We start from the raw sequence: 13,762 nt of genomic DNA on the forward strand, positions 1-13,762 counted from the left end.
TTTACGCATGAAAATCTGTATTTACAATCAACCTGTCACACCATGTGCTTCCCGGTAATTTCCGTAACGAAAAGTTGACGGCGCGTCTTGCCTGCAACGCTTAACAATTCCGAGACAACGCGAAATATTTCGGCACAACTATGTTTGCACATACACAAAGATACAAAGAACATTTCAGACTCACCCCTGTCGAATTTCTTGCCCTCCGGATCGATGTCTTTCACGTTGAAAATATCCTCGAACAGCACACCCGCCATTTTAGACAACTCTGACGGTGCTTCCCCCTCGTGGTGAATGTTTCATTTACACCTCGGAACGTAATTTCGGATATCTACGATTCAGAAATGTAGGTTAGTTATTCTGGCAAATTTATTTGAAATTTATGATGCATAAAAAATCCATATAACATAAAAATACAATTCCATTTCCTGTAATTTATTTCGAAATAACAAGAAATACGATGTTAAAAATATTTGTATGTACTCGGGTTTAAAATGTCTTTATACGTTTCAAATTCCTGTTTTCACTCATACACATATCGTTTACGATGATTGGTAGTATATTATTAAATATGAATTTCCTATGTATCCCTCGGCAATTTAATATATTAAGTAAAAATGCAAGCCAAATGAATACTTGTTATTAAGTCGTATACATATTATGATTGTGGAAGTAAATGATTGGATAGCTCTTCTTTGTAATAATACAATTAATTAATATTTACTACGCGGTTGAATCCAATGACCTTGAAATCTCAATTTGTAACAAGTTAGGTAGAGGGAATCACTGTACAGGTTCATGGTTTTTACGCAGCGCAATTGTCCTTTTACGCATTTGAGGGATATTATAACGTGATACTTGTATAGAAATAAGTCATCATTATGACGCATATATTGGTATACAACGCGTTACGTAAAATTAGGGATTTCATAACGTTGCGCAATTCCCAGGAAATCTGAATAAAGTTACCGCTAAGTATGAACGAACGAACACGTGTAGGAAAACATACTAACTGACGATCATACTAATCATGCATCCCGCCTGACGACTCGAGAGTCATCAGTTAAAATGACAGCTCTCTTTTGCATGTGCATAGATGTATATGTATGTACATATATGTGTGTATATGTACCGTGATACTGAATGGAATATAATGAATTCAGACAATCAGTATATGTATAAGGAAACATACAGAAACACCTGACTCATTAAGATGAAATATTTTTGCTAATGGTGGTAGTACACTTGTTGAGCTCTTTTTGGTTGATATTGTACATCAATAGAAGTTAATTGCTAACGTTTTCATCAATATTTTTGTATACGTGATAATAAACTACTTCAACAGACCTTGTGGCGCCATCTACGATAAAATGCGCAAGCTAGTAGTCAAATGACAGAGTGATGACACCTAATAACGAAAATCATGTACTAATTGACTAGTAACTTGTGTGTTTTGCGGTAGATCGCGCTACAAGTTTATTTGTGAGTATATTTACGAATGCAAATACAAGAGTTAAATAGTAATTAATATCAACATTCTTTCGTCTGATGCTACCACTATACATTTTTTAGGGATAAGACGAGCCTGTATTAGAAGGTGAATAAAAAGTGACCTACTTATTCTATACCTTTAAACTTTAAAGCATTGGAGGCTACAAAAATATGGCGACTTCGTGGGTATTCATTGAAAGTATCTAAAGGATTGTCAAATTTAAGATTATTTTTTGTGATTTAACATGAGCGACGAAGAGGATGCTCTTCTTGACGAAACGAAGGATCAGGTAGGTCTCGATTTAATATACTTGCAATTAATTGTTCTACTAATTTCCTTTTAACAGGTTATATTTTTACCCTCCATCGAAGTAACATGTCTCTAAATTAAATGTAGTTAGAATAATTTATTATTACGTTTCAGGATCAGATCCGGTTGGAACTTTCACAGATGAGTTTCGAAGACTTGCAGAAACTTAAAGAAAAATTGGGCACGAAAGTTTACAATGAAACATTGTTCGGACCGAGAAAGGTTAAGAAGACCGAATTTAAGCGGGAAAATAAAAATAGGCCACGAGAAATATCAGCGAAGAGACCCGTGTCTCGATTTCGAGAAATTATACACGCGAAAAAAAACATACCCAGAGACCCTAGATTCGATAGCCTTTGCGGCACGTTTAAGGAAAAAGAATTTAAAAAAGCTTATGGATTCCTCAGTGATGTGAAAGAGAACGATGTAAAGAAACTGAAGAAGGAATTGGAAGAGACTGAGGATCCAAAAATGATAAAGAAAATTAAATATCTTATCCAGCGATTAGAAAATCAAATAAGAGAAGAGAAGAAGAGAGATAACAGGGAGGAGAAGATCAGTCAAGAGAAGAAAGAAGTAGTGGAAGCTATCAAGAGAGGAGAAAAGCCTGTTTTCAAGAAGAAATGTAGACTATCATTAGATTACATGTGCAGGATATCCAAAATAAGTGTTGATTAAGATATGCCCTAAACTATTGACGCCATGAGAAACCTTTAAAGAAAAAATTATATTATAAAAATTTACCTCACACACACATACGCCGATGTATCATAGAAGATTTTGAAGAACTTTAATTTAATATCAGTTAATAGTTTAGGTGTTGTTTCAATCAATACATATTGCAGGACAGCCTGTACTCTGTTGACAAGAATTCGTACTTTTATTGTCAATAACGTGTTTCTGTTTTTTTCATTTACAGCTGAGAAAAAGGTACTGAACTTGGTTTCGCAATACGAGGAACTTAAAAACTCAGGGAAGTTGACGAAGCATATCCAAAGACTGCGGAAAAGGAATCTACACAAGGACAGACAGAAATTAGCGCCGTCGATGATGGAATGAAAACGACAACGGGGTGTACGTGAAATTAGAATTTATACGAATCAAACATGGCTGGAATAATTACAGGTGTATATAAGCGTAATAAATACTACTCTACAATTCGAATTATTCTTTCTCCTCCACCCTCTCTCTCACCTGCAACTGTTCGCCGTTGGGCCTCGGCATCTCGCGTACGCGCTTAAGTACCAGTCAGAAAGGTAGGATAAAGAGTGCTTTATTAATTATGTATTTTTTATTTAACATCAAAAGTAATGACACTTGGGTTGGACAATGTCTCTCGTTTTCTTCCTTAATGTATTTCACGTGTGAAAACAGAACTTACAGAATAATCAATATGAAAGTAATCGTCAATCAGAAGAGATAGTTGGTAGAGCGGTGTACATCATTTCGTTTTTTCATTACTTTTCTTATATCTTCTTTTTTTCTTTTATCTCATTTTTGAATCCTCTGAGCGTGTATATGTGTGTCTTACGTTCGCACGTGCTTTCGGCGTGTGCGTGCGTGTGTATCCGTGTACAGTGTGTCTGATGATGTATGTGTGTGTGTGTGTGTGTGTATGCGGCGCTAAACGAATAACAGAAAAAAGTGTTACAAGGGGACCCCGACGCGAGAGACGGTCCCCTTTGGTTGGTTGGAGGGCCATCTTCCGGTGGGGTCGACATTCACGCGCGATCTGTTTGTCCGTCTTCAATTATTTAAAATATGTACAATATTAATAAAACATCATTCATTATTTTTTTTGTTTGTTTGTTTATATTTTAATCATTCAATGATTCTGTCGTAGTGTGGCGGGCTGCGCAGGGGCGACGTTCCACGGGTGTCCTTTCGACACAACAAACACTGTTCTCTTATTGTTTTCGTTTTGTTCGTTTCGCTCGCGTAAAATCGTCATAATATGTTTCTCCCTTCTGTGTGTGTGTCGATCGTTCGTCCGTTCACAAGATTCGAATTGTTCGCGCGCCAACTGCGTTTGATCGCGGCAACGAAAAAAAAATAATTAAGAAACGGCTGACTATCCCCTCCACCCACCACGCCGTGTCAAAACAATCGTTCGCTCTATTTCGCCCACGTTCACGCGTCGTCTTTTTCTCCCGCTCGTACGCCAATTCACCCGAATCAAAATCATTTTACGACACGATCGGTTTAACGACAAATTAAGGCCCACACGCTCGTTTACGGGACGCGAATCGGATTTGCGAATCGTCTGAAGGAGAATTAAAGGGGCTGGGGGGGGGGGGGGTCGAAATGGTTCGCAGAATGTAACGGCCGCAAATCTGTCCCGCGTGGCCGTAAACGACGGAAAACCAGGAAAAGAAAAAAATCGAACCGAAAAAGGCGACAAGAGAAATACCACGGCCCGTTGCGAAAGATGGGGCACGATCTAGAACTTCTAAGCGTGACAAAAATTGTGGGTTATGTGGAGCATCGAATGTCATCAGGTTACTGCTCGAAAAAAAAAAAGAAAAAAAAAAAACGAAACGAAATGTTCGATCGACGTACGAAAAGAACAAATACGGATTAATATTTCATCGTCAGTGTCCCGCTCAGTCCGCCGCAAAATTTGTTTGGTCTTAGACCGGAATTTCCTTTTACCGCCGCTTCCCTTGATTCTCTTTCTCTCTCTCGCTCGCTCTCTTTCTCTCATCGTCGTCGTCGTACTTCATATCTTCTTCATCTTTCTCTCTCTCTCTCTCTCTCTCTCTCTCTCTCTCTCTCTTTCTCTCATTTTTTTGTTCGCTTATACGTACTTTGTTTTTTTTTTCTTCAACAACACGATCTAGGCTAAACCATATATAATAATTACATCTAATAATATCTTATTGTAACATGTATCATATTATAATTATTATTATTATATTATTAATGTTTAAAATATTAGCCTAAAGTAAAGAGGCGCACGACGGCAAAGCATTTTTTTCTGGGCTCCTACGCCCCCCGGGCACGGAACACCCTGTCGACAAACCACGGATCCGTGGAGATCCTGTGTAATCCAGCTCCGTGGGCACCGTTTATCGCGAGAACCATTACACGAAAACGAATGGGCCGAACGCAGTGTCATCTCTTTTTCCCCTCCCTTCGCTCCTCTCGATCGTCCCCAAAAAATTGTTCCTACTCGGCCATCGTTCTTCTACCAACCCATTCCCCACTCCGTTCCGCGTGTCCTATCGCGAAACACGTGGATCCGCCGAAGGCAATCTATTCTCGGCGAACAATTTACACGTTTCAATTAACACGTTTTCTTCGTTCGATTTCGTTGTGACAGTAATGACGACGATCGATTCCCCCCTCCCTTCCCAGGTGCCGACGCGGGCAGCCATCGCGAACATGGTTCTGTAACTGTGAAAAACATTCGGAAACATCATGGAAAACGGAATAACACGACGGCCTGACAGATATTTCGCGGGTCTCTCCTCTGTCGCTGATAAGACAAATTACCGTGGTGGTGGAACGTTTCGCGTAATGGGAATCGATTCCGTTGTTCGTTCACATTCGAAACTGCCGCTATCCCCGATTCGCGAATCTGAACTGTCCTTGATCTTCGTGGGCGACGTGGATCGACCTCTATTTCAAATTGTACAAAATTTGATTAAAGAAAACACAGGAATCTAGCGAAACTTCGAGCTATAGATATCTGATGGGGAGGGGGATAGCTACCATATACGCAGTTTAATTTATAAACTGTGATTTCTGTTAGAGGTCGGGATCACGTGACCTAACCGGTCGCCATTACTGTTCACGACAGAGTCCACAAATCTTTGACATATCACACGGCGATTCTGTGTAAGGTACAGGTTATGTTCACTAGACCGCTTCGCAAGAGAATACATTCGACGAACCGTGTAACAATTTCACAACGTTCGTCCTCGAATCGCCCGAATATGAGAAGAATCTTCCGGCGTGCAGTTAACGAATCCCAGCGTGAACGAACACCGTGTATCTGGTTCTAGTCCGAAGTTCGACCAGCACCGTGACGGGTACCCTTAAGGCACCAGTTTTCACGTAACAGTAAACCGTGATTTATTACGCTCGTGACACTATAAACGTTACGACTGAGCTGCGGCTTTTATGCATTTATAGCTTACAGGGGCCTGTAAAATACATTAAAAGTCAGAACATTCATTAGATCCAACGAGTTTTCTATATTTTATTCGGAACCCAGTATGATACTTAAGAAAAGACAGAAATTCCCACATTTGTTCTTATCTATATGGATCACTTCAGAAAATGTTATCTTGCATAAAAATCTGTAGTCCAGTTATGACTTCTGTCGTCGTGAAAACTAGATGTCGCGTTGTTTGCGACATTGGTTTACATTGTCAAGATAATAAAAGCCATGAATTTGACACTGTCACGTAAAAACGTACCTTTACTGCTGGCCCTGTGTATTCGTATCCCCCCCCCCTGTCATCTATCCTGAAAGCGTTATCGGTTGGATTCGAATTGCGGCGATCTGCGTGTCTCGACGAACGATTCTCAATATTAATTCCCCCCGCTAACCCCCAAGTCGAATTACTACACGAGACAGGACACCCCCGCTGTGGCGGTAACGGATCAGTTCATCAAAAACAGCGAGAGGAGAGCCCGTCCCGAACCCTCAGAAGGCCGCCTGTGATGTAACCAGACAAATAACTACCCATAGATTTGATCTTTGGTGTTTTATATTGCTCTAGAGGCCTTTGTCTCGCGTAGACAGATCATCCGCGCCCTGCACAACGTATGGCGTTTATTGGTACTAATCCGCCGTGACGTCACACGTTTGAGAAATGCAAAGGATCCTTCAGATGTATGTAATATTGATGGAACGTAAAAAAACAAAATAATACAAATAATACGTACATATACGTATATATTACGACATACTTATTACTTCAATTTACCAAAATTATTACGTAAATAAATAATTTCTCTATTATTATTTTGTTTTTTTTTTTATATTTCATCAGTATTATATATATCTGAAGGATCCTTTACATTCCTCAAGCGTATGACGTCACCACGGATTAATACCAATAAACGCCACATAGTGTGCAGAGCGCGCATGGTCTCTCTATGCGAGACAAGACCCCTGGACCTTTATAAAACTCCGACGAATTAGTCTATAGATAGCTACTTGTCTGGAGACACTGGATGTAACCCTGGCGAGGGCGTGGGGGAATGTGGGTGGCTTTTTTTTCCACACGTGGCACACCTCAAGAACACACCTAGATTTATATTGAACACTTAGGGTAGTTTTTGGGGCCAGGGTCGCCGAGGTCAGAAGCGCGTCATCGCACTCTCTCTCTTTTACTCGCTCTCGTTCTAAGCTACGATCCTCGACGTTTCGGTTCGCCACGATGAAAGCAAACAAAAAAAAAAAAAACGAACGAACCAGCGAACGCGGTGATACACTTTTATTTTTGGTTATCCAATCGCTGGGAATCCCCCCTCCCGTTCACTTTGGTCAGTGAACGATGTAACACATTTTTCCCAGTGAGTTCATAGGATGTATGTAAGAAGAAGGCGCGTCTCGCGGACGTGGAGAGATAGATTCTCTAACCTAAAGGCCCTAGATACCTATAGTCTCTAGATTCTTTGCCCCTAAAACGCAGGGCCAACGCCTATTCGTTTCACGCCCCCCCCCCTAGCTAAAGGCGTTAGGCGCCCTCAGGAAACCGTTAAAACTAGCAACAAGGAGAAACGTGTTAGAGGTTAGGGCCGAAAAAAAGAAAGACGGAACGCGTGTGAATCGATTAGAGATGGTGTGTAAAATCACTAACAGTGATTTATCACAGTGATTGCAGATCACGATCACGGACGTGATTTTTTTTATCTTGAGTGAATTCGCTCACTATGATCGTAATTCTTGATCTCTAAACAAAAAAAAAACATTCAATAGGATTTGAACACGAAATACATTACTACTTGTATTTTCAAAAATCGGTAGAAAAGAAAGAAATTACGAAAGAACGATCTACTGTAATTATACAACGTATATGGTTATGTGATATATAGATTAGAACTTATAATCATTAATTTATTCAATTACTCGTCATTTGGATGTCGTCGTTCGTTTTGGATGTCGTTAATACAAAATGTACAGGTTACGTGACGCGTCGAAAGGACTAATTGGTCTCCACCGATCAGAAACGATCACGAACAATCACGATACACTGTGAAAAATCACCGTGATCAGGAACACGAACCGTGGTCGAATCACAAGTAGTAGTTCATGCCATCTCTAGAATCGATGAAAGAGCGTGTGTGGTCACGCGCGGTTGGAGAGAAAGCTCGAGAACAAGAGGTATACCCTCGCGTGCAAATTCGGCCTGGGAAAAGGTGAGGTAGGCGACTGGCCTGCTACCATTTAGTTTTGGAAGTTACTGAAATTTATGTCAAATTAACATTTGGTTTAACATGTATTCCAGTACTTGAAATAAATTTACTAAGTCACTTTCTCCCCTAACGGAAGCCGAGTTTACTCGTGAAGGGTATACGTCGGATGGTAAGGTCTCTATTTCTGTCTCTATCTCTCTCTCTCGGATCGTCCCGGCCTGAAAAATGATCGCGCGCGTGTGTGTGTGTGTGTGTGTGTGTGTGTGGCAGGCATTTTAAGTCACCTTCGTTCTCTTTTGTCGTTGGTATATTTCTCTTTGTTCTACTTGTTGTTCTCGTCGTTGTCGTCGTCGTCGTTTATCTCTTTGTTAGTGTACGGTTTTGCGCGTCATAAAGAAACAGAAAAAAAAACTTCGAAGGGGCGTCGTATCGACACACTTGTTTTGGGGTGTGAACACACACATATACATATATATATATATATATATACACACACGCACGACAGACCCGCGGGGGTTGGTTGGTACAGGGCGTTCTGCGTTCGGGGGTCAATGAATTTATAGAGCGAGCTGTCCCGCTGGCGTTTCTTTAAACCTATGACAAAACTAAGAGAATGAATTTATACCATTTTTTCTTTTACTTTTTCATTTTTTTGTTGTTTCACCTAAGTAAGAATGTTTTCTCCTTTCCATCTTTCTCTCACTCTCGCTCTCCTTCTCTGTGTCTGTGTGTGTGCACGTGTATGTCGTGTATGTATGTGTGTATGTATATATATATATATATATATATATTGTATATTTTACTGTTTCCTTTATGTCCGCTTTATTCCCTCTTCTCTCTGTGCTCACCGCTTTATTCTCTCTTCTCTCTGTGCTCTCCTACGTACATTACCATTCTCTACTAGCGTTTGTTTGTTTTTTTGTTGTATATCCTGTTTACCTCGACTATCGGTAGGCGCCCTGGGTTAAACCCCGGAAAAACCGTTCTGGGGTTCCCAGGCCAGGCGCCGATTACTTTAAACTCTCGTATTCTCTATTTAGCTCGCTGTATGTGTGTGTGTCTGTGTGTGTATCTGTGTGTGTTGTTTTTTCTATCATTTTTTTGTGTTTTTTTTGCGCTTTTTTTAATCAACAACATTTTTTTCAGAATTCATTTTATATGTCCCAGAGTACCAAAGCCGATGCCCGCGACGTCGGACCTTATTAACTACCGAACGATCGCGTCCACACCCGCTTCGCTCGCGTAATTGAACAAACAGTACTACTTCCTCTTCTTCTTCTTCTCTCTTCACGTCTCCGTCGTTCATTCGGTATTCTATCTCTCGTGTACATTCCCCCGTCGTCGGTTGGGTAGACTGATTCCCGATTGATAATCATTCCCATATTACGCACACATTGTCACTGTACTTCGGTTACCCTCGGCCTCCCTCGTGTGTGTTTTGTCTCTTTCCACTCTCTTCTTCTCTCCAGTGTCCACGGGTACAACACAACCCTATCGGAACTGTTCTCGACTCGTTGCACACCTTTCCACGTCACCCCACTCTGGGGACTTGTTCTATCCCCCACTCCTCGTCTCCCATTCTGCGCGGCGATCCTCGGTGCATAGACTCTCTTTCTCTCTCTCACTCTCTTGACTAATCTTGGATTAACTTATACGGGACGCGATATACTATCCCTGTGGCCTCGGCAGCTACACGGACTTCATAAGGCTATCGAAAGCCCGAACAACATTACTTGCGATCTGAATTAATTAACGAGTAATCCGCGACACGCGCTTCTATTACGCACTTTCTCCCTCTGCGTGCTGTTTTGTTATTTTTTTTTTTTCGTTTCTTTTCTTTTTTTTGCCTCTTGTTTCTAGATTTATTTCGTTTTTAGGTGTCCCAAAACTCCTCCACATCCGGCGTTCCCTATCATACCATCTCGTGGCTAATCTCTAGGGCGTGCCAATCTAGCGGTACCGATGGTCTCCGTTGATTAAGTGGTTAAATTAAGTTTCTATTCAAGTTTCTTCTTCGGTGTATGTGTGTGTCACGAGACGTCGTTCCTTTATATCCCCCCCCCCCTATCCTCTTCGGAACTTCTACTACGACGAGGACAATCCATGGTCCAACTAGTGTGGTGATAATGCTTAACAGGGTATGCCTGATGAGTACTTCTCGATATCCACAAGACTAATGACGCCATGGATCCTAGTTCTTCCGCTGCAACTCCTTCTGATCCACGCTATTTATCCATCACGACACGGACATGCGCGTCGTCCATCGATTTGTCCCTCTCACTCTTTATGTTCGTCCTCTACCTCTATTCGCGTCTTCTACCCTCCGTTTAGGCCCTACAATAGACTCTCTATCTCTTTGCACCAGAATCGTCCAGCTTCTCCCGTCGAAGACCAAAATAACACACGGGCAGCACCGAATATCTAGAACCCTCTCGACAGACTCAGGTATATATGTGTACCTGTGGAACCGTTTCGTCTTCCCCCTTCCCCCACCGATGCGTAGGTTGCTCGTAGAACCAGCGGAAATCTTCGTCGACTATTTCTCTTCGATGTTTCTCGAACAATCGATTTTTTTTTTCGCGCGCGCGAAACGATACTACACCGGGCACGCGCGTGCAAGAAACTATCAGAACGACGAGCACGGTTTTCTTCCCCCTCCTTTTATACATCTTTCGTTCCCTTTGTCTTTTTCCCTGCAGCCTTTTTTCTTCTATATATATATATATATATATATTAATTGTGTTGTTTTTTCTCGTTCGTTTTGTTCTCATTTCCTTTCGGTTCGTAATTTCTTCTTCATCTTTCTACTTTACACTCTCCCATCGTGTCTGGCCTCTGTTCTCAACAGCGTTCCGCCCCCCTACATTCTGGCTGCAAGATATCATCACCACCACCGTCTTCTCCATCGTTCTTGTCGGTTCGTAATGATCCCAAGTTTTCCTCACTCGTTCCAGCGACGACGATACGGCTCGGCCCCATCGAACCTCTCTGCCCCCACCCCCCTCCCCAACCCTCTGAATATTAATTACACATGCATATATATAGATATATGTATTTCTCGTGATCTCGCGACAAGTACGGATAGACCCGGATATAGCACGCCCCATTGGGGGGTAAAATGTTGTGTGTTTAAACGTGAGTGATTTAATTGTTGTTGTTGTTCTTGTTGTTGTTGTTGCTTTCATTATTTTTTTTTTTTGGTTGTTTAATTATTTAGTATTTATTTAATTTTTTTTTTTGTTATTCGGTGTATATCTGCGCGGGTATGCGTCTCATTCTCACTTTCTCTCACTTTCTCTCGCTCTCTCATTCTCACTCACATATCATTCTCTCTGCATCCTCTCTCGCTCTCTTACTCTTGCGCGCGCGCTCTGCGTGTATGATTAATTCTCCTTGTTCTCGCGTCTAGTAGTAAGTTTCTTGCTCGAGCCAGCCGCCTGGATTCCGGCGCAGGTAAAATCGTCTCGTCTCGTCGTAGATGAAGATGGCGAACATGAACGGAATGGCGGGCAGCCACCAGACGAATCTGAAATTTCAGAAATATTCGTTTATTCGCCGAGCCCACATTATTGAAACGGTTAACACTAGAACTACCAGCATGGAATGCATACGAAATTAAATTGTATAATACAATAATATACAGAATAAAAGTTATGGCAAATTAAAAGCCCTAATAAATTCCGCCAAAAACACCACTATAATTCCAGTAATGGCAAAATAGTAAATCTGTAATCCGTGATTTTCACGGATTTGGTAGTTCTAATATTAAATATGATGACTCTGTTAAAAGTGATTGCATGATTCAATCATTGTGTTTTGTTTTTTCGACTCAATATTAACTGTAGTCTTTATACATATATATTCAGAAAAAAAGTTATTGCACTAAAAAAACCTACTGTTCGTGTATGAAATGTTACCCTTGTGCTATTTTTAATTCCAACCTGTGCATCTTAGAACACAAAAAATATACAGTAATTCCCAAACGATTATTTTGTTTCTTAACCTTTCTCAGTAAAATGTACTTGTGATACTTCTTCGATAATAGAGACAAAGAGTAAGTATGTAAAGCTCTCTACTTACTTGAGAGGGAACATGCGAAGACCCTTGTCCATGCCAGGCGTGTAGCTTAGGAACGCGGCTAGGGCGGTCTCGAACACCAGACCGAAGTTCAGGGCCCAGTTGTTCATTCCTTGATGGATGATGGAGTTACGTCGCGTCTTACAGACGATCAAGTCGGCCCATTGGACGATCACGATCGACACGAAGAAGGCCGTGTGACAGGTGAATTCCAGGGTCTTGCGATCCCTGTACGTCTGCAGAGATTGGGAAAGAACCGTGTCAGCATCAACAACGTCCCCCTGCGCCTACATTCCATTTCGCTACTACTTCTAGCCCAGAGATTTTTCGTTACGAGTATACATAACCGTTAACTCTTTGAGGCACAGATTTTTATTTGAATATATTCTTTTCAATCCCCATAGTATACTGGGACCATTTCATCATAAAATAATCGAAAAAAACATTTGCAAAAACAATTTGCAGCACAACTAGTGGCGCCACCTTAACGAAACATATCTTGTTTTATAGATTATTTAATTGCCTATAACTATTGTCTTCAATATTTTCCCCCATATCCGCTCAGTTCCAAGATATAAGACGTAAAGTAAAAAAAGATACCGATTTTTTAAACGATAAAACGCCTGTTAAAGTTTCTTCCGTGAAATGGTACGTTTCATGTCTAATTATTTTACTCACCCATTCCTGGCCGTAGCTGTCGCGGAGATCATTGATAGCCTTCGAGTCCCACATTTTTCGGATGCCGAAAAGATGCAACGGTAAGAATCCGTTCTCAGCCATTATCACGAAGTAGACAAAGAAACCGGCGGCCGCCTGGATCATACCGATCTGACCGTACGCCATCGATATAAGCCTGGAGGACACAGAGGCGATGGGTTAGACCGCCCTAAAAAATTGTCGAACGTACGCCCGAGTACGCGTGTGCTGCGTATCTCGGGACAACGGCCCCCGAAGAACCGAATTTCTCGAGCACCTCCACGTTATCGAACCGAGTACAGTAAAAGTTTGATTAGTGCTCGATACAATCTACAGCTTAAGCACTTGGTATTCATTCCCACCGTTGGGGTGGCGTCCCCTGACTACCAGTCAAGCATACAATGTAACTCAATGGGAGCTCAGAAAAGATTAAATGCCTGCGTATCGATGATTTTTTTATCTTTTTTTTCTTCAATGAAACTTTCACTATTGTATTTGCGAGATATTTCTGATTAAATCAAAATTATATCGTGTTCGGTGTCATTTTAATCAGAAAAATCGTACAAATACGTTAGGAAAAGTTTTTGTAAAAAAAGAATAAATAAAACATTGTCATTGTTGCATGAGTGTTGTTTCACTGACACACAGGCATGTAAACTTTGTCGGTCTTTCTTTCGTTTTTGTTTGGTGTCCTTTTCTACGCTCGGCGTTCATTCTATACTTGGAATCGATTCTTCTACTTCGTAAGCGCTCGTGCTTCAGTCCCAATTTTTGGGCACTAATCCAAGGTTTACTGTACATACACGCGCAAGAGCT

At 41.2% G+C, this 13,762-nt stretch overlaps 3 protein-coding genes across 8 annotated transcripts in view; 1 reads left to right on the forward strand and 2 right to left on the reverse strand.

Moving 5' to 3' along the window:
* LOC107194960 (DNA-directed RNA polymerases I, II, and III subunit RPABC3) overlaps nucleotides 1-287 on the reverse strand; it is a 72,490-nt gene extending 72,203 nt beyond the window's left edge. Inside the window, exon 1 of the mRNA XM_015584677.1 lies at nucleotides 185-287. Within this exon, the coding sequence (XP_015440163.1) occupies nucleotides 185-257 (73 nt within the window). The 5' untranslated portion in view covers nucleotides 258-287. The remainder of the gene's footprint in view (nucleotides 1-184) is intronic.
* A 1,177-nt stretch (nucleotides 288-1,464) lies between these two features.
* On the forward strand, nucleotides 1,465-2,950 carry LOC107194883 (ribosomal RNA processing protein 36 homolog). Of its 2 annotated transcripts, XM_015584594.1 has the most exons (4): nucleotides 1,465-1,482; nucleotides 1,573-1,781; nucleotides 1,916-2,426; nucleotides 2,721-2,950. In XM_015584594.1, exons 2-4 carry the CDS (start codon nucleotides 1,737-1,739, stop codon nucleotides 2,858-2,860), a joined length of 696 nt encoding a protein of 231 aa, XP_015440080.1. In that variant the 5' UTR covers nucleotides 1,465-1,482; nucleotides 1,573-1,736; the 3' UTR covers nucleotides 2,861-2,950. The 2 variants fall into 2 exon arrangements, with proteins under 2 accessions (XP_015440080.1, XP_015440079.1); XM_015584593.1 differs by lacking the exon at nucleotides 1,465-1,482 and having other exon boundaries at nucleotides 1,538-1,781.
* Nucleotides 2,951-9,453: 6,503 nt separating this feature from the next.
* LOC107194956 (sodium/potassium-transporting ATPase subunit alpha) overlaps nucleotides 9,454-13,762 on the reverse strand; it is a 102,920-nt gene continuing 98,611 nt past the window's right edge. For all 5 annotated transcript variants that reach the window (XM_015584669.1, XM_015584666.1, XM_015584665.1 and 2 more), the window contains 3 exons: nucleotides 12,929-13,103; nucleotides 12,254-12,486; nucleotides 9,454-11,699 (listed from right to left, as the gene is read on the reverse strand). In XM_015584669.1, coding sequence (XP_015440155.1) covers nucleotides 11,579-11,699; nucleotides 12,254-12,486; nucleotides 12,929-13,103 — 529 coding nt within the window. In that variant the 3' untranslated portion in view covers nucleotides 9,454-11,578. The remainder of the gene's footprint in view (nucleotides 11,700-12,253; nucleotides 12,487-12,928; nucleotides 13,104-13,762) is intronic.

Source organism: Dufourea novaeangliae, unplaced genomic scaffold (genome assembly GCF_001272555.1).
Source record: "Dufourea novaeangliae isolate 0120121106 unplaced genomic scaffold, ASM127255v1 scaffold8, whole genome shotgun sequence".
Taxonomy (NCBI): Eukaryota; Metazoa; Arthropoda; class Insecta; order Hymenoptera; family Halictidae; genus Dufourea; species Dufourea novaeangliae.

Bases quoted from the DNA above. Each gene is read 5' to 3' on its own strand.
- LOC107194883 (XM_015584594.1), top strand. From the start codon at position 1,737: ATGAGCGACGAAGAGGATGCTCTTCTTGACGAAACGAAGGATCAG. The intron at 1,782-1,915 runs GTAGGTCTCGAT...ATTACGTTTCAG, and splicing joins TTGACGAAACGAAGGATCAG to GATCAGATCCGGTTGGAACT. The intron at 2,427-2,720 runs GTAGACTATCAT...TTTCATTTACAG, and splicing joins GCCTGTTTTCAAGAAGAAAT to CTGAGAAAAAGGTACTGAAC.